The sequence below is a fragment of the Peromyscus maniculatus genome, chromosome 4 (assembly GCF_049852395.1).
Source record: "Peromyscus maniculatus bairdii isolate BWxNUB_F1_BW_parent chromosome 4, HU_Pman_BW_mat_3.1, whole genome shotgun sequence".
NCBI classification, from domain to species: domain Eukaryota; kingdom Metazoa; phylum Chordata; class Mammalia; order Rodentia; family Cricetidae; genus Peromyscus; species Peromyscus maniculatus.
Genome location: NC_134855.1, coordinates 19,955,117 through 19,976,564, shown reverse-complemented (window position 1 = coordinate 19,976,564; position 21,448 = coordinate 19,955,117). Strand labels below are relative to the sequence as shown.

The 21,448-nt window shown below is 37.4% G+C and overlaps 1 protein-coding gene across 1 annotated transcript in view; it reads left to right on the top strand.

Moving 5' to 3' along the window:
* The window catches only part of Lrp1b (LDL receptor related protein 1B), a 1,955,528-nt gene that overhangs the window by 1,310,585 nt on the left and 623,495 nt on the right, over positions 1 to 21,448 (top strand). The window contains exons 28-29 of the mRNA XM_042275227.2: positions 806 to 937; positions 2,856 to 3,083. Coding sequence (XP_042131161.1) covers positions 806 to 937; positions 2,856 to 3,083 — 360 coding nt within the window. The remainder of the gene's footprint in view (positions 1 to 805; positions 938 to 2,855; positions 3,084 to 21,448) is intronic.

Here is a 21,448-nt window from a genome sequence, read left to right as displayed (position 1 = left end):
CTATTAAAATAAGAATGAAGATAATAGTTGTTGATCAATTGACATAAAAATCTTTGGGACAGGAGATTCAGCTTGTAAAGTTTCTTCTCACAGGATGTGACAGTCCAAATTGGATCACTAGGACCCACATAGTAGAATGAGACAACCAGTTTCTGCAAATTGTCCTCTGATTTCTACATTCATTCCATGGATTGTCGACACACACACACACACACACACACACACACACACACACAAACACAAAATAAGCATGAAATGAAAACCTCATCCCGAGGCATGATAGAGAGATTGGGAAGTAGTTCAGTGCTGGGTGCTCTGCCTAGCATGTGTTATATACCTAGGGAAAGTGGGAGAGAAGGAAGATGTCTACTAGAGCTGTTCCCTGGTGCATTTGCAAGAGATCAGGCCAGAAGTCAGCATCTAAGGCAGGTTACGAACATGAATACACCCATCAGAACTTCCAACGTCTATGACAGGATCTACCTGAGCTTTATTGCTATATGTTAGAATATATAACATATATCATTGCTATATTTTAGTGTAGCAGTGATTCCTGATAATTTCTCTCCCTAGTACTTCAATTGTCTTTGCTTCTGTAATAAGAGGGGCAATGAAGAAAGTTATCTTAGCTTTGAACTTTAGGGGATGGAAAGTTTCCAGTGATGTGCACACTGCCTGCCATTCTCATAGTAACTCTGTGGGCTCAGGGAAGAAAACTTTACTTTGGATCACTAAGTGAATCGACCTCAGAAGGTCCCTGACATTCTCCCTATTCACTGTTGCTATTCCTCTGTGTCGTTGGCAGCTTCCAATCCTTGTGCAGCCAATGAGGGTAAAGGCCCGTGCTCTCACCTGTGTCTCATCAATCATAATAGGAGTGCAGCCTGTGCTTGCCCCCACCTAATGAAGCTTTCCTCTGACAAGAAGACCTGCTATGGTAAGTTTCCCATAGTTCATAGCCACATCTGAATGGAAGAATCTCCGATTCTGTGAGCATTCAGATTTTACTCATAGTGAAGTGGAGGAGGTTTTGAATGTCTTTAAGAACACCTTAGGTGTGGCTGCTGGCAGCCACTATTAAGAATTCAGCTGCTATTTCTGGGGAAACTGACACTACTTTAAATTGTATCATGTTACATTTACTCTTTATTACCCTTTTCATTTTTTTTTCTTGCTTCTCTCTTATTTGATGCATTAGCAAAGTTTATCTCTGTAAAACAGGGAGATGTATGAGTATAAATGTACTTTGAGGAAGAGATAACTTAGATAACCAGTATAGCAGGAGGCACTCACCAGTTTTAATTTCCTGTTCATTTAACAGGACATTGCCAACCTGAAGGGGGAAATGAAAACAAACAACAACAAAAAGACAACCATATAGCTTGGACATATATATGTATATATATTAAATAAATTGTATTAATGAAAATAAATATTTTTCTTGGTAAAGTAGTTAATCCATAGGGCAGAAAATAGGATCATTTTTTTTTTTTTTTGGTTTTTTCGAGACAGGGTTTCTCTGTGTAGCTTTGCGCCTTTCCTGGGAAAATAGGATCATTTATCAGAACTTAAATTATGAGACTCTTACTATTGGCTTTAATTCTTTGTAATTATTATAAGGCAAGACCAGACTCCTCTGACCCAGATTCATGTTTCTGTCAATTAATAATTTATAAAAGCACACAGAAGGCCATCAAGAGTAATTAAGACAAGAGGTACTTGAGAGAAGAAACATTTGGTATGGGGAGCTGCAAGTTCCACCAAATCAGAGCGCCATGCTGGGGACTTTGGGGTGTTTTCTTTCATGGGTGCAGGCATGTAGTTGGGAGAGGAGTGTCCCATCTTTTATTATAATGAAGTTATATAACAAGTTCTATACCCATGGCAGGGTCACATGCATATTACAGACATGAAGAGGAATGGCATTCACTGTGTTCACTTTCTCTTAAAATTGTCCTTAACAGGTCCAGGCCCACAGAGAAATGACAGACACCCATCAGCTAGTAGAGAGTGGAGGGAATAGAACATGCCGGTCATTTTACAGATCTCTGCAGAGAATCCAGGAGTTGTATGTTAGGCAGTCTGTCTCACTATATGTGAAAAGTAGTACCATGGACCCTCTTCTTGGATTACTGAATTCCTCAAAATAACAACAACCTGACAATAAATATTAGAATAACTATAACTCCTATTTCACAAACAGTACAACAAGAGTACCCGAAGATTTACCAATACCAGAACAAAAAATTTACAATAAACACTACCTGAGCCCTAATTTTAATAGGGATTACCTGAATTGACTTAAAAAATGCCAGTGACTTCTTTTTAGAAAAAATACTCTTAATTACTTTAAAATAATTTAATAAAAGGCTATATTATTTTAATTATACACCAATATGAAATATTGTTGTTGAGAACATACATCCAGCAAGTTCTAGTTTTTTTTTTGTTGTTGTTTGTTGTTTTTTGGATTTTTTTGTTCTTTTTGTGTTGTTTGTTGAGACAGGGTCTCACTATGTATCTATGGCTGGCCTGGAACTCAGAGATCTGCCTGCACCTCCACACCTGGCTTTAGTAAGCAATGTTTTGTTATGCTGAGATAAAAATCGATTACTACGTATTTCTTGACATTTCAAACTAAATGTTATTATTTAATGATTTCCTAACTTGTTTTTACAAATATTTGTTCTGAGTAGCTTCAGGATAGATGATCTATACATTGTTTCTATCAGATTTTATTATTATCCTTTTGTGTTAAAATTGAAGTCATCAAAAGTTGCTATTTTAGAATTTCTAGACTGTCTTAAACTCATCAACAATATAAGAAAAATGATCATTTTAATTTATTTTTCTAGAAATGAAAAAGTTTCTTCTTTATGCAAGACGTTCTGAGATCCGAGGAGTAGACATTGACAATCCATATGTGAACTTCATCACGGCCTTCACTGTCCCAGATATTGATGACGTTGCTGTAATAGACTTTGACGCCACTGAGGAACGTTTGTACTGGACAGACATCAAAACACAAACCATAACACGGGCTTTCATTAATGGAACAGGCCTAGAAACAGTTATTTCAAGAGGTAAAAATTTGGACGACCCCAACAATGTTTGTTATTCCGTTTGTAGTAAACAGTTTCTTTTACATTATTCCTACACTGTTCAACTCAATTGAAAGCTGAAATTGGTTATTCAAAGAAGCAATAGTATACTCCATCTCTACAAATGTCAAATGCCACAGTTAAATCACACAGCACTTTGATAACTAGAAATTTAGTTCCATTCAAAGGGAAAATTCCTGAACAAATTAAAATTCTCAAATGTCCAAATACATTAAAAAGCTTTTTTTTTTTTTTTTTTTTTTGGCTGCCACGAAAAGCTACTCACATAGAGACAGCGTAGAGTACAGCAAGGACTGCTCCAGTCCTCTGAATTAAGCTTTGTAACCAAGCCTCTCTTTAAAAATATTACACTGGGAAATATTCCAGAAGATTTCTCATAAGCTCTCAGGAAATTAACTTCAATTAACTAGGGAGAAAAAAAAGAACTGGCAAGATGGCTCAGTGGGTAAAAATACTTACTACAGAGTCTACGCCTGTAAGTTATCCCCTGACTTTTAAGTGCCTGCTGTGACATATATGGGCTCATGTGCATGTGCGTGAACATAAAAACACATTGTCATGATAATAATAATAACAATAATAATAATTATTATTTTTAAACTATAAAATCCAGCTGGAATTAAATATATATATGAATGCAGTGGCTGGGCTCAGCATTGAATTAGTGTACTATGTGCTTGTATGTTGGCTGTTTTCACTTCACATCAGTCACTAGCTTGGTGAATGAGTCTTCACTGGACACTATTTACTGTGACTGAAAACCAGATCAAACTTGCTTTCCCTGTGACTGTAGGCCCTCTGCACTTCATATAGGCCTTTCAAGAGGACTGCAAGGTAGGGTCATCTTACTCCTATTGACTTGCTCAAGCACCTTTGCATTGAAGAGTACTGAAAGTTTTAAATCAAACTGTATTTGAGAAGTGCTTAGTATTTTTTTCATTTTACTAAATATCTTTATTTGCAAATGATTAGTAACATGTTTTAATCTCATATTTTGAAATTGAAAATAGATTCTTCTCTCATACACTACATCACAGCCAGTTTCCTCTCCCTTCTCCCCCAGATCCATCCTCCCTTTGTCTCATCTTCAGAAAAGAGAGAGATGGCTCAGAAGTCAAGAGTGTTTAAGTTCTTAATTAGAGCAATGTAGGATGCAGGTCTCAAACCACATCCTTTCGGGAGTTTCAGGTGTGCACAGGGGGATAGAAAACTAACAACTGAGATGTGCCTGTATTTAGACCAATTGATCACATATTGATCCTGTGAAAACAACTCACTGAATACTAATTCAGTATTAATTTGTCAGAAGTGATCAAGTTTATTTCCAACTCAATTAAAGGGAAGTCTGAGGAACTAATGTGATGATTTCCTTTTTCTACAGAACTTGTTTCTTACAGTGCTGGATGTAAAATGTATAATGGGTATAAAGATGTCATTATATTCCCTGAAATGGTCCTCCTCTAGAGTTCAGAAAGGAGCTCAAGACCTTTCTCCACAATGTGAATAAATTTCTCCAAATGCTCTGAGACCTGTATACAGCTAAACATGCTGTTTATAAACATTAAGGGATAGGCTTCTGACTGTAGTGGTAGAATTGAAATCAATCCAAATTTGTGAAGTAAATATGTCAGAAAAACAGAAGACTTTTCCATTTAGCACACTTTAATTGCAACTGCCTGTCCAAATTGAGCAATAATATCATTTCACTAATAATACATTTACTCATTACGATATAAAATAAAAGTATTCTGGACAAGTATTTTCTGTAGGAGAAGAAATGGAGGGAGAGATACAGGATAGCCATTGTGATACCCATATTCTCTAGAGAGGGCACAACACAGGCAAACCCAGGGAGCTGAAGAAATAGAGCCTGATCCCATAAAGTTCTTTACATATATACTGCTAAAAGCCATGACTTCTATGTTAATGTACAGAATGGTATCTGTTTTAAAGAGGGCAGAGTAAGACATTTAGCTTTACTTTGGGAGTGGTTCCTTTACCAAAGATGTCTAATAGAGAGTCCTGGACTGTGCAGGAAAACACTTTGATAGCTCTTTGAAGATTATTTGGCTGTTTTGGTGGTTCTGATAAGTGGTAGAGACTTGGACTAGGTGGAGATTGTGGAGCTATCAAAGGGAACAAATATAAAGGCAGACAAAGAGAGTTTAACATGAAGGTAAAGGTAGAAGCTCTGTCAAAGTTTCTCCCATTCTTCACAAATTCAGTGGACTTGCCTTTCTTCCACAGTGCAGCCTCGCTAAAGACTATGTGGTAGTTTGGGTGAGAAATGCCCCCATATGCTCATGTTTTTGAATAGTAGGCCAGTAGTTGTTGGTGGTGTTTGGGAAGGTTTAGGTGTGGAGTCTTGCGGGAGAATGTATGTAGGGAAGGTCTTTGAGAGTTAAGGTGTAAACCCCAAAGATGGGAGGAGAAAGGACCACTCTCCCAAATCATCATGGCCAAATTAACTAAGCAAGCAAAAGAAAGCTTTTTTTTTTTTTTTTTTTTTTAAATTTGCATACACGGGCTGTCTTCCCTAAGGCAGGGTTCAAGAGTTCATCTGGGCTGGAGAGATGGCTCAGAGGTTAAGAGCACTGACTTCTTTTCCAGAGGTCCTGAGTTCAATTCCCAGCAACCACATGGTGGCTCACAACCATCTGTAATGAGATCTGGCGCCCTCTTCTGGCCGGCAGTCATATATGCTGTATACAAAATAAATAAATAAATCTTAAAAAAAAAAAAAAAAAAAAAAAAGCCGGGCGGTGGTGGCGCACGCCTTTAATCCCAGCACTTGGGAGGCAGAGGCAGGCAGATCTCTGTGAGTTCGAGGCCAGCCTGGTCTCCAAAGTGAGTTCCAGGAAAGGCACAAAGCTACACAGAGAAACCCTGTCTTGGAAAAAAAAAAAAAAAAAAAAGAGTTCATCATTGAACATGAGGAAGACAAGGTTTTTATAGCTCAGGGGTAGGGAATTTTGAAATGAAGGATTTGGCTTGCAAACTAGGTGGGCTTATAGGAGTAGCGTCTAACAAGGTGGCAGTAACAAGGTAGACATTTCAACTCTTTGAAAGAAATGTAGTGTTGCAAGATGGTTTTGTAGTTAAGGTTACAGGTGGGGCATAGCCCAGTCCTTGAGAAACAAAGGTCTAATCATAAGCAGGAATGATCCTGGTTTGTCTTTAGTATAAGATGCCCTTTAATTCTAAGGTGGAGGCAGGTGGTTCATCAATAGCTTTGCTGCACTATCAATTCCCCAAATCTGCTTCATTCTTGCCTTTGTAAATGTGATCACTCAGCTTTCTGAACCTGCTGCCATGCTTACAGTTTGCTGCTATCCCTCCCTACCATATGGACTCATACCTCTAGAACCATACAGCAAAATTATCTTCCATAACTACTTTCAGTCACAGTGTCTTGTCAGAGGAACAAAAAAAGTAACTAATACAGACTGGTAGAAAGTTCCATTAGTAGCAAAGCCAGCAATGAACTTTTGAAAGTTTGGCTTTGGACCTCGTCAGAGTATCACAAATTCCAACAGTAGTCTATATACTTTATTTGTCCATCAGTCCTTTTGTAGCTCTGTGAATGGCCTCTGCAGACCTTGCTCTTCCACTGCACATGGTTATGCTCTGTTCCTTTTCAGCAGGTCTTTCTCTTTTTTTCCTTTTAACTGAAAGAAGATTCTTCTTGCATACAATGCATCCCCACCACAGTTTCTCCTCCCTCCACTCCTCCTAGATATCCCAGCTCCTGTCTCCCCCAGATCTACTCCCCCTCCATTTCCTCCTCAGAAAAGTATAGGTCTCCAAGAGATGACAGCCCAACACGACAAAGCAAGAAATCCTAAGTCCTTATACTGAGGCCTGACAAGGCAGCCCAATAGGAGGAAATGAGTCTCAAGAGCAGACAAAAGGATCAGAGATACACCTGCTGTCACTGTTAGGAGTCTCACAAGAGCACCAAGGCAACAGCCATAACATAAGCAGAGGACCTTGTACGGACCCATACAGGCCCCTGGCTTGCCTCTTCAGTCTCTGTGAGCCCAAGTAAACTCTACATAGTTGATTGGGTGGGCCACATTCTCCTGTTGTCCTCCATCCCCTGACTCCTATAGTCTTTCCTCCCCGTCTTCTATGGTATTCCCAGATCTTGGAGGTGAGCAACCCTATGGAGACCTCCAGTTTAGACTCTCTCTGCATAATATTTTGTGGTGGGCTCTGCACCCTCTTCCACCTGCTGCTGGCAGAAACCTTTCTGACAACTACTTGACAAGGCACCAATCTATCAGTAGAGCAGAATATCATTAGTAATTTTTTTCCAGTGATGTTTGGTTTTAGGATATCCAGTCTCCAGTTTGCTGGCCTTCCAGGCAGATTAGGGCATGGGCTACCTCTTATGGGGTGGGCCTCACATTAAGCCAAACATTGTCTGGCCACACTCACATACTCTGCACTGCCACTGCCCCAGCACACATTGCAGGCAAAATAGATTGTAGATGGTGGGGTTGGTGGCTGAGTTGGTGTCCAGGTTTTTCTTTCTGTAGCCCACAGAGTACCTTCTCATGCCAAGGAGACTAGAATGTAGGGTTGAAGGCTCCAAGCCCACACCAACTAGACCTCTCTACTTTCAATAAGCTGATTGGAAGTTGTCCTTGGCAGTGAGGGCCTGCTGTCCCTTTTCAGAAGGCAACTTTCCATCCTAGCATCAGCCTGGGTTGTTAGGGACCTCATTTGGATCTCTTTGGCCAACAACTCAACTGAATGTATCCCAGTTCCACCACTGGAAGCCTTGCTTGGCCATCAAAGATGGCCAGTTCAGACTCTATATTCTCCATTACTAAGAGTCCTAGCTACGGTTACTCTTATAGATTCCAGGAAGTTTTCATTGCACTACATTTCCACATCAGTCCCCAAGTACCCTGATTCCAGCTTTCTTTCCCCATGCTCTCTTCCTCCATCACTTCCCCACCTGATCCCTCTAGATACCCCATCTACCCACAGAATCTATTCTATTTCTCCCACACAGTGAGACCTATGCTTCCTCCCTACAGTTCTCCTCTTTACCTAATTTCTTTGGGTTAGTGGTTTGGAACTTGATTATCATTTACTTAACAGTTGATTTCCACACATACATGAATGCATTCCATATTTGTCTTTCTGGGCCTAGGTTATCACTCTCAGAAATATTTTTTTCCTAGTTCCACTTTTTAAAATAAAAATATCATTTTAAAAATAACAATCCCATTGTTAATAAATGTACCACAATTTCTTTATCCATTGTTCAGTTGAGTGACATCCAGGATATTACCAGGTTTTGGCTATTATGAATAAAGCTGCAATGAACATAGTTGAGAAAGCATTCTTGTGGTAGAATGGAGTGTCCTTTGGGTATATGCCCAAGAGTGGTATAGCTGGTATTTGAGGTAGATCAATTCCCAATTTTCTGAGAAACCAAAACATTTATTTCCATAGTGGCTGTATAAGTTTATACTCTCACCAGCAATAGAGGAGTGGTCTCCTTGCTCTAAATCCTCACCAGCATGAGATGTCATTCGTATTTTTTATCTTAATTGTTATGACAGGTGTAAGATGGAATCTCAGAGTAATTTTCATTTACATTGTACTGATGATTAAGGATATTGAACATTTTAAGTGGTTTTTTCAGCCATTTCAGATTCCTCTATTGAGAATTCTCTATTTAGATCTGTGCCCCATTTTTAAATTGGATTATTTGATTTTTGATAACTAGTTTATTGAGTTCTTTATATATTTTGGATATTAGACATCTATCAGATGTGGAGTGGGTAATATCTTTTCCCATTGTAGACTGCCATTTTGTTTTGTTGATGGTGTCCTTTGCCTTACAGAAACTTTTCAGTTACATGAAGTCCCATTTATCGAATTTTGATCTTAGTGCCTGCTATTGGCATTCTGTTCAGAAAGTTATCTCCTGCACCAATGAGTTCCAGACTGTTCCACACTCTGTCTTCTATCAAGTTCTGTGTATCTGGTTTTATGTTGAGGTCTTTAATTGACTTGTATTTGAATTTTGTGCAGAATCTATTTGCACTCTTCTACATAAAAACATCCAATTTGAATAGTATCATTTGCTGAAGATGCTTTCCTTTTTCCAGTGTGTAACTGGAGTTTTCTCCAGTCCTACTTGGCCCACGGTCAGGACAAATCTCTCTCACCCACTGGTCCCGCAGCAGCTCAGACCCAACCAAGTAAACACACAGAGACTTATATTGCTTACTAACTGTATGGTCGTGGCAGGCTTCTTGCTATCTAGTTCTCATATCTTAAATTAACCCATTTCTATTAATCTATAAGTTGCCACGTGGCTTGTGGCTACCGGTACCTTACATCTCGCTTTTCATGGCGGGGGCTAGCAGCATCTCTCTGCCTCAGCCTTCCACTTCCCAGAATTCTCCTCTCTCCTTGTCCTGCCTATACTTCCTGTCTGGCTACTGGCCAATAAGTGCTTTATTTATTAACCAATCAGAACAACACATTTAACATACAGAACATCCCACAGCACGGGTGTGTGTTTCTGGCTTATTATTTGAGTTTTGTGCAGAATCTATTTGCATTCTTTTATATGCTGACATCCAGTTTTAATAGTATCATCTGTTGAAGATGTTTTCTTTTTTTCTAGTGTGTATTTCTAGCTTCTTTATCAAAAATTAGGTGTTCATAGGTGTGTTAATTTATGTCTGCATCTTCAGTTCCATTCCATTGATCAGCATGTCTGTTTTGATACCAGTACCATGCCATTTTTATTACTCTATCTCTGTAATACAACTTGAAATCAGGGCTGGTGATACCTTCTAATATCTCTTTTATTGTTCAGCATGGTGTTTGCTATCCTGGGATTTTCTTTTTCAATATAAAGTAGAGGTTTCTCCAAGATCTGTAAAGAATTGTGTTTGGATTGTGATAGGGATTTCCTTGATTCTGCAGATTGCTTTTGGTAAGATGGCCATTTTTACTATGTTAATCCTACCTACTCATGAGCATGGGAGATCTTCCCATAATCTGATAGCTTCTTCAATTTCTTTCTTCAAAGACATGAATTTTTTTATACAAGTCTTTTACTTGCTTGATTAGAGTTATCCCCAAGACATTTGATAGTGTTTGAGGCTATTGTGAAGGGTGTTAGCTCCCTGATTTCTTCCTCAGCCCTTTTTTTTATTTATATATATGAGGACTACTAATATTTTGACTTAATCTTATATCTAGCCACTTTGCTAAAATTTTTATCAGCTATAGGGCTTCCCTAGTAGAATTTTGAAAATGGCTTATGTATACATTCATATCACCTGCAGATAAACATACTGTGCCTTCTTTCTTCCCAATTTGTATCCCCTTGATATCCTTCAGTTGTCTTATTGCTATAACTAGAACTTCAAGTACTAGTGAATAGATATGAAGAGAGTGAACAGCCTTGTCTTGTTCCTGATTTTAGTGAGATTGCTTTGAGTTTCTCTTCATTTAATTTGATGTTGACTATAGGCTTGCTGTACACTTTCTTTATTATGTTAAGTATGTCCCTGTGTTAGCTATCTCTCCAGGACTTTTATCATGAAGGGGTGATGGATTTTGTCAAAGACTTTTTCAGCCTTTAATAAGATGATTATGTGTTTTTTTTCTTTCAGTTTGTTTATATGGTATATTATACTGACAGATTTCCATATGTTGAACCATCCCTGCATCTCTGAGACCATGGTGGATGGTCTTTTTTATATTTCTTGGATTTGGTTTGCAAGGATTTTATTGAGTATTTTTTGCATCAATATTCATAAGAGAAATGTGTCTGCAATTCACTTTCTTTGTAGGATTTGGGTATCAGGGTAACTGTGGATTCATGAAATTAATTGGGCAATGTTCCTTCTATTTTTGTTTTGTGGAAAAAATTGAGGAGCATTGTATTAGCTCCTCTTTGAGTGTCTGGCAGAACTCTGCTTCAAAACTGCCTGGCCTTAAGCCTTTTCGGTTAAGAGACTTTTAATGACTGCTTCTGTTTCCTTAAGGGTTATAGGTCTATTTAAATTGTTTATCTGACCTCTATTTAACTTGGTAAGTGGTACCCATGAAGAAAATTATACATTTCTTTTAGATTTTTCAATTTGATGGAGTAGAGGATTTTAAAGTATGACCTTATGATTCTTTAGATTTCCTTGGTGGCAGCTGTTATACCATCCTTTTCATTTCTGATATTATTAATTTGGATCTTTTCTCTGTGTCTTTTAGTTAGTATAGATAAGGGTTTGTCTATCTTGTTGATTTTCTCAAATATCCAACTCTTTGTTTTACTGATACTTTGTATTGCTCTCTTTATTTATAGTTATATGATTTTAGGTCTTATTTTGAAAGTTTCTTACTGTCTGCTCCTCTGGGGTGTGCTTAATTTTTTTCTATTTATTTTGTTGTTCTAGAGCTTTTGGGTGTTCTATGGGGTGTCTAGTATGATATTTATCTAATTTTTCTAATGTAGACAGTGCTATGCACTTTCCTCTCAACACTGCTTTCATTGTGTCCCATAACACTATGTACCATTATATTCATTTCCATTGAATTCTAGAAAGTCTTTAATTTCTTTCTTTCTTTCTTTCTTTCTTTCTTTCTTTCTTTCTTTCTTTCTTTCTTTCTTTCTTTCTTTCTTTCTTCCTTCCTTCCTTTCTTCCTTCCTTTCTTTCCTTCTTTCTTTCTGTCTTGACATATTTCTTTGAGTGTTCAATTTCCATGAGCTTGTAAGCTTGCTGTTATTTCTATTGTTATTGATGTTCAGCTTTAATTCTTGGTGGTCTGGTTGGATGTAGGGTGCTATTTCAGGGTTTTTCTTAAGAAGCTTCATTTTCATCCCTTCCTCAATTTAAGTCTAATGTGAAGTGAGCTTTACAAACTGAACTCCAAATATACCCAATCATCCCTACTTCCTAAGAAAAACACTGACTGGTTCAAGCTTTCTTAAAGGAAACAATAGCTTGCCTGTCTTACCATTCTCTACCATCTGCACCACTAGACTTTGAATTTATATGTTATTTGTGACCCTTTTTTTATAACTGTTTACAGTAAGTAGCTCAAAATGGGGACAACTAATTATAATGATAATTGGTAATATATGACTATAAGCTTATTCATCATAAATTTAGTAGTATTATTTATATGCAGTATGTGCAAAAATGCATATACATACACATATATGTCCATATGTGTTATTTCCACTCTCATAAAATGATATTGGTTGGTGTTCTCTAAAGGATCTAATTGAATATATATACTTATTTAATCTATATACATATACTTATATACATTATATATATTTACTTATTAGACTGCCCTAAGGCTGTGGTCTAAGCAATCCAACAACAGATATCTTTTGATAGAAAGGCTAAGGACCTAGAAGTTGTTCAGTCCATAAAGCTGGATATTTCAGTAGTCACAATCTTGTGCTGAAGTTCTAGAGAAGTCTTAGAAAGCCCTTGGTTTTCAGCCTATTTTGGAATCCTGAAGAAGTGAGTTCTAATAGCAGGGAAGAAATGTCTTGGGAACAGAATAAATGAACTTTCCAATGAGAGTGAAGGAAAGAAGACAAAGAACAAAACCTTCCATCTACCATGTGCTTTTTATATAATCTGCCACTAGAAAATGTGGCCCAGTTTTAAGGTGGGTCTTGCTACCTCAAAATATCCATTCACAGGCCTGCCCACCTACTTAGATTTTAGTCGACAACCAAGATTAGCCATCACAAAAATCAAATATATTTTTATTCCAATAGAAAAAGACCTTATAATTCATAGAAAGAGCTGGACAGCTTTACTCTCTGGTACCAATAATGCTTTTTCTTGAGCCCCTTCCTGGGCCAAATTGTTTCCCATCATTCATGTTGTCAGGCTTACTGATTGAGTATGATAAATAACCTAACATTAGTGTGACACAAAGGCCATCTCACTTATTCTCTGCACATCTAATATTACAAATGAATAATTTCCATTCTATAGATGAGAAAGCTCAAGGTCATAGAAACTGAACTGTTACCTCAAAGGCATAGTGAAGAACTTTACAGAAAAAAGCTTACCCTCAGGACCACATTATTAGCACTCCTGTACCCTTCATTATGTTGCAATAAGATGATTCAGGATTTCATTGCAAGTTACTGGAGCAGAATTTCATCAGCTCAAAGTACTATGCTTTTAAGATGGTCCCAGAGCCCAGTCATACCTCCCAAATATGGACTAGTCAGAGGTATAATTTTCTTGCACAACAGTGTGCCTTCGAAAAATTTAGCACACTGCTGGTAGTTAACACAACAAGCAATATTACAAACCATGAATGTACCTTCAAATTCCTAATGTAAGAAAAAATAATTGGGTTTATTGTGCTGGTTATTTTTTGTCAGCTTAAAACAAACCAAAACCATCTAGAAAGGGGAACCTCAACTGAAAAGTTGCAGCCAAAGGATTGACCCATGAGAAAGTCTCTGGAGCACTTTTATTAATTATTGATGTGCAATAACTCATCTGAATGTGGGCAGTGCAATCCTTGGGACTTAGGTGGTATAAAAAAGTAAATTGAGCAATCTATGGGGAGCAAATCAGTAAGCAATGTTCTTCCATTGCCTCTGCTTCAGTTCTTGCTTTCAGGTTCCTGCCTTCATTTCCTGCCCTGACTTTCCTCAGTGATGGACTGTGACCTAGGAAATGTAAGATGAAATAAACTCTTTCCTCCACAAGTTGCTTTTGGACAATGTTTTACCACAGCAGAAAAGAAGAAAATCAACTAAAACATGTTTTGTTTCATCCATATTTTTTTCTAGAGTTCCTCCTTTTATTTTATTCTTTAATTTAACCCCCTAATGGTGTATTTACTTTGAGGTTCATGTTGCTTTCCACTTTCATAGATAAGAGAAACCTACTGTCATCTTTGCCATTTTGGGGAATATTAGAGCTTCATTTATACCTGAGATTCATTTCACTGATGACCACACAGGTTTTTTCTTTCTCTTCCATGTCCCTCCCTTTTATAAATAAAGGAACCTCATGAGTTGGAGAAAAAAGAGGTTTAGCTTTAAGCACATGCTTATTTCTGACAGCATGTACTTCCTACGTGCTCAGTATTGTCTGCAGATCCCCTGGTATTATCTTGGTGAAATGCACCATTGTCTTTCTCCTCCAAAATATTTTTGTTCATCTAAAATGTGAGCAAAGGGTTTTAGACACACAGTGGCAAGTTTATGAAAGTCCACATCATTTTCAGGCAAATCTCATTTTTATTGGCAAAGAAGCTTTATGTGTCTGCTGTACTATTCTACTGCCTCTGCCTTCATAACACTGGAGGTATCAGTGAGTACTATCATGCTCATCTAAATATGTGATTCTCAATGAACTTTGAATCTAATGGAATTTATCTAGTAACTGTCCATTCATATTTGAAACATCATCCACTTTTATACCAATTATTTTGTCAATGTGAAGCAAAGCTTTTCTCTGTATATATTGCAAAGTATTAAATGTAATAATGGTTTGAAAATAATAATTATTCTAACAATTAGTACAGAAAGAATTGAGGTAATGAGAACAGGTCCATAATAATAGTGCTTTCTAAACTTTAGAAATATTAGAAAGCTTAGCTGTGGGATATCTGCTGCTTACTGATTACTGGTCAGAATTTTCCATTTCTCATGTTTACCCAGAAAGTTTTTGTGGTGGAATAATATCAATATCTGTGATGCAAAAAAAGAAAGAAAAAAAATTAAGAAAGAAAAGAAACTAAAACAACCATAATGATGCCAACACCTTCTACCCATTGAAAACTTTGCATACATAGTTAAATCTGGTAAATGCCCATACTGTCTATGCCTATTTTTTTCATATTTTCAATTGGAAAAGTGAGTATGCAATTTCATTCTAATGTGCAGGATTTTAAAGAAACTCTATAGCACTTTCTAGGTTCCACACCTCAGGCACGTTGGGCGCCAGATGTAGCAGGAATCTTAAAAGTTCTTATTAATAAAATCAAACCCGAGGCGAGTTATTGGGGTCCATGCTGGTAGATCAGAGAGATAGAACAAGCCACAGCTATCTCACCTCGCCGGATCCTCAGCTGGTCTTGTCTCCTCAGACTGGAAGCTTCTGAGTCCTCATCCCAATGGCTCTCAGCTGAATTGCTGCTCAAAAGCCTGAATGCTCAACCAGCCAAAAATCTTTAACCAGCCAAATGCCTAACCAGCCAAAATGCTTCTAGTTTCTAGTCCTCACGCCTTATATATCTTTGTGCTTTCTACCACCACTCCCTGGGATTAAAGGCTGGCTTTCTGGGATTAAAGGCGTGTGTCACCATGCTTGGCTATTTCCAATGTGGCCTTGAACTCACAGAGATCCAGAGGGATTTCTATCTCTGGAATGCTAGGATTAAAGGTGTGAGTGCCACCATTTTCTAGCCTTTGTATCTAGTGGCTGTCTGTTCTCTGACCCCAGATAAATTTATTAGAGTATATGATATTTTGGGGAACACAATACCACCACAATTAGACTTATGAAATGCTCTGTATTCAAAGATTAAAAAGTTCAAGACATTTCATTAACTAAAGGGACATCACATGTGGCAGTATACCTCAATGTAACTAAATAACTACAATGCAAGGTAATAAGGACTGTACCATGGGGAAGCCACTTAGACAACTAGATCACAGTTCACACTGATTTCTGACATGGAGTTACTAAGGTACTCACTGAGTCAGGAGGAAGTAAGGAGGCCTTGGGGAAAATGGGTTCCCAGTTGATGAATCCATAGGCATGAATATCTGGAAATCTGCAGGAGATCCTGGTAAGAAAGTAGCTATACATTGTAGAGACTTTATGTTGGATCATGTCCCCCAAGAGATTATAAAAAAGTAAGGGATTGTTTGGCTTTTTTTCTTTTTCCCTTAACAAAATGGGGGATCACAGGTAAGATTTAAAGGTGATATGGGTGAGCTAAACTCTAGGAAAGATACATCAAGTGGAAATTGCAATGATAGGGAAACTGAGAAATAATAGGTGGGGATAATATTAGAAATCTACAGAATTATTCTAAACTCAAAATAAAAATTAACCCAGGGCTGGGATGTGGGTCTGTTGGTAGACTTGTTGACTAGCATGCATTAAATCCTGTGTTTGATACTGAGTGTTTTGTGATGGTGTACATCTAGCACTAAAGAGATAGAGACAGAAGGATCAAGAGTTCAAGGCCAGCATTGTTTACCAAGACCCTTCCTCCAAAATCAAAAAATAAGAACAAAAATTAGTCTAGAACGTTAAGTATAAAGAAGGGGACAGACTTTTGACATTGCACATAAGTTACAATATGACAAAGGGTTGAGATGACAGATAATTGGACAGAGGTTAGAGAAACTAGTGCAGAAGTGAGCAAGAAGAGGTATGGTTTTTCTTTTATTGAGTGGCATTTTTTTAATATGTGTGGAGGTGTTTATATGTATTGTATGTGTTTTTGCATTGTCAGGACACACCCAGATTAGTATGCAGAAGTGTGCATATGTAGAGGTCAGAGGTTAACATCTATGAACAGAGGCTTTTTTCTATCCTGCCCCATCCCACAGCAATTTCCAAATAATCACTCAGAGGCTTGTATTAACTATAAATGTTTAGCCAATAGCTCAGGCTTATTACTAACTAGCTCTTACACTTAAATTGACCCATATTTCTTATCTATGCATTGCCACATGTTTTGTTACTTGTTATATCATTTTCTATTACTTCTTGCTTCCTCAGCAGTGGACTGGAATCCGCCCCAACCCCACCCCTCTTCATCTCTAGTCTTCAGTTTGATTGTATGGCCTAACCTTATTCTGCCTCATCATTAGAGAAACATCTTTATTTATTAACCAATGAGAGCAACACATATTCACAGCTTACAGAAAGACTATCCCACAGCAAACATCAGAACTTCCCACTGTAGATCTGCAAACAGGGTCTCTCACTTGGACAAAATCACTTGCTAATTGGGATTCTCTGGCTACCTAGCTTGTCCTGAAGACTTTCTGTCTTCACTACCCACATGTTAGGAGTACATAAAGTATGCCAGCCCATTCTGTATTTAACTGGGTGCTCTGATCCGAACTCTGGTCCTCACAGTTGCACATTAACTGAGCCATCTTTCTAGTGACAGACATATTTTGCTTAGCAGAATATCCTCAAGTTCCCTCTATGTTCTAGCATACATCAGATTTTTGTCTGTTTCAAGACTGAACAGTATTTCACTGGATGTTTATAGTGCATCTTGTTTATTTATTCATCTAGTAGTGAACATAGGTTATTTCTAAATTTGAATATTTTCAAAATGTCATTTTGAACATTGTAATACAAAGTCCCTTCGAGACTTCATCTCTCTTTTACATGTATTGAAAACTGGAATTGCTAGCTTTGTATGTTTGCAGAGGCCTATAATCCCAGTCTTGGGAGGTACAGGCAAGTAGATCAGATGTTCAAGATCAGTCTCAGCTACATAATGACTTTGAGGTCAGCTTGGGATGCATAAGATCCTTTCACACAAATTGAGAGTAAAAAGTCGAATTCCTGAGTTGTATGATAATTTTTTTGTTTTGATTTGAGGTAGCACCATCCTGCTCCTTCACTGTCACATCCCTACTATCAGCACACAAAGGCACCAAGATTTCCCAATATTTGTTAATCTGCTGTTGTTTTTATATTTGTTTTAATTCTAAATATTTAAATTTATTTGAGCTGTTATGTAACATATGAAAATATTCATAATTCTGAGGTACCTTGTGAAATCTTGATGCGTATATGATATAACACTTAAATCATGGTAAACTGATCAATCTTATGGAATGTATCACTTCTTAATGGTGGAAACACTCAAAAATTCTTCTAGTTTTTTTTAATGTGCAGTTCACTGTCATTATCTATAGAAAACCTTCCATGTTAAAGCACATAGAACTTATCATTTAAGTTAAGAACTTTTGTTCTACTGATCAACCCTTCTGATGCCTTTTTCCACTCACCACAGCCTCTGTTAACTGCCACTTAACTGTGACTCCAATGATATCAGCCGCTTTAGGATCTGAAAATGAATGAGGGCATGTGGTACTTGTCAGTCCAATGTCTGGTTTATTTTACTTAGTGTAATAATCTCAAGTTCTATCTATCTTGTTGCCAATGACAAGATTTTTATCGTCTTTGGCTGCATGGTATCCCATTATTCATAGGTACCATGTTTTCTCTTAGTAGTCATCAGTTTATAGTCACTTTTATGTTTCTATTTCTTGGATCATATAAAGAGTAGAGAATGAATATGAGACTTGAACTAAGCCATTTTTATTAACTTACTTTTTATTTTCAGTTTTTCATATGATATATTTAGATCATGTTCTTTACTCTCTCCCAACTCCTCCTAGATCCTCCTACCTACCCAACTCATGACAATTGTCATTCTTATTGGAGTGAGGGGGTGTCTGATCATTCTTTCAATCATTTTTCCTTTATTTATGAATAGTATATTTGAGCACATTTTCAATTCTTTTGACTATTTTTGTATTATCTAAGGATAAATTTCTATTCGAGTCTTCTGTTCATTTTTGAATCAGCTTTTATTATTGTTGTTCAGATTTAACTTAAGGTAATTCAGCTGAGCACCACATTCAAATTCAAGGATTAATCTTCCCTTGGCTGTGCTAGTACTAGCCTATTCTTAGCTTCACCACTGTAATGGTAATCCTCAAGTTTCTCTGGTTGGCCTCTGTATTTGTTCATGTGTCTTTGCAATCACCCCTGCATCTTCTCACAGTATTCTCATTTTGTCTTTTATGGGATTTTGCCTTTTATTATTCCAGTGGGAGAAAAACTCCAAGATTATCTCAATATGCTTGCTTCTCCTTTTATATGCTGCCCTTTGAAAGCATTGATTAAATATACTGGATTACTCATTCTGTCTTCTAGACCCAGTTTCTAGCTTCCCCATAGTCACTCTGGCTAACCTTTCTCTCTTTGTTTTTCAGTTCACCAGGTTAACTGTGTCCAGGTGCTGTTTTTGATTATTCTACATACAGAGTTTGAATTTGAGGACTCTTGATCGGTTTGCTCTTTAGCTTTGCACTTACATTGTATCTGTTTGGATATTTTATCATGTTCCTTTTTTATTGTCACAATAGACTTCACCTATGGGAATATGAGAGCATTCCTTAGGACATTTCTTCCACAAAAGACTAAAATTTGTTCTTGTAATAGAAAAAAACAAGGCTCTTCTTGCCTCCAATCAATTTAAATCTCCCATTTGACAAGTGAATTTCTTGCCAATACCTAGGAGTGTATTGCTCAAGGCATAAACCCTATGAAGATATTCTGTCACTTGCATATATCTAAAGAAATGATATAAAAATCTAGAGCAAATTTTGTTTTCAAAAATTTTCCTTTTTAAACAGGAATGATTTCCCCCACCTATTTATAACTAATGATATATAAAATCTTTCTTTTAATCCCGTGGTCATTCTGTCTTGCTCTCACACTCATGAATTATATTATACCAAGCAGCAAATATTCCAAAAAAATGATGATTCTTGTGTGGGGTTTGTCTTGATGATTAACACATTTCTGAACTCTCATTTACTTACCTTTATAGCTTTAGCTGGCATGCATTTGTGTGTCTGTGTGTATGTCTCTGTATGTGTATCTAACATACAGACATCCATCTGTCTGTCTTGTGGTTTTGACATATATATGAAAATTAAAATTTATCAATCACCAGAGACTTTTGTGATAAGGAATAAGTTTGCAGAATATATCATCTGTGTTTATTTCAAGAAAGTGAGTTTCCCCCAAACAGAGGAATGCTGAACTTTCTGAGAAACTTGCTCAGAGGCATTGTAGTGACAATAAAAAAAAAAAAAAACAGATGTTAAGAGTCAAAATATATTGTTTCAATATTTTCATTAAAAAGAAGAAAGATGCAGCGATTTTTTTTTGACTACTTTTCTTCACATCCTCCATGGACATTTTTAGGGTCCTCTAAAACAATGAGTTGTGGGCTTTAGTTACAAAAAAAAAAAAAAAAAGACAAATTTGATTTCTCCTGTCAGGCTGGTAACCCAAAATGCCATCTGGGGCCAAAACAATCACAAAGATAGAAAGTTCTGATTGAGGTTGTTGTGTGCTCAGACAAAAAACACCCTCAGCCTCAGGCATTTCAGCCTTATACTTGAGTATTGTAGATAATTGATATGCCCTTATAATTCCAGATTATAGATGGAGCATTTACTAAGTCACTGCAAATCTTTATGTTGAATGTATGCTGCACATGTCTGAGGAAATTTTCAACATATTGGAAGTATATATTGATTAAATATGTATGGATTTTGCTTTACAATTAAAGAGATGTACGCTCTCTAGTCCATATATTTGGTTCAATTAGTAAGCAATTTAAAATATTCTGAGCATCAGATTGATTAAAAAAGTATTTTATAAATATGTCTTGTAGTAAAACAATATTACATCCTCCAAAGGATTCTCAGAAATCCTTTATCTGTATGTTGCCTCAGGCTAAGATGAGCAAAGATGTTGCAAAAAAAAAAAAAAAAAGAAAGAAAGAAAGAAAAAGAAAGAAACTACATAACTGATACTGATAACAAAGAACCAGGGCCTCAGGGTTGGAGCCTGACCCCAAACCTCATTCTGTTAGCACTACCTCTCTGAAGCAGGTGAGCTCCAGAGGATGGGACAGGAGGAAGTGCACCTGAGAGAGAAGGAAAGTCTAATTGTAAAGAAATGTATTATTTTTGTCTCAACAACAACAAGAAGAACGAAATAAAAAGTACGCCATTGCGCTCTAACGTAAGCCCACATTCAGAAGGTAGAGGTTTACCGGGGACAGGCTGAGGGTGTGAGACTGGAGCCAGCACTGTGAGGGCCAGGCAGACTGAAGAAAGGCGTCCTGACCTTGCAAGTAGAGTAGTCCAGCCCCACCCACCTCTGTGCTCCACAGCCCCCGCACAATCACTGGACTCCCGGCCCTCTTCTGCTTTGATAGCAAGTTTTGTAAGTCTGGAGTTTTCAACTTTAATTGGCTTTTCCCACTGAAAAAAATCTAGTTTGCTAGCTTCCAGTGAGTGGGAAGATGTATTGATTCCATTGGAGTGAAGCAGCAGCTGCTTGGACTGGTCAGTAAGGAAGCTCGTGCCTGAGGACCACCTGAACGCTCAGTACCTCCACCCTCCCCACATCTCACTGACCAGTCTGTCTTTTCACGTGTCTACCGTAAGGTCAGGGAGCTGGTGACTAAAGAACCCTAGCAGTACTAAATACTAGAAAATAAAG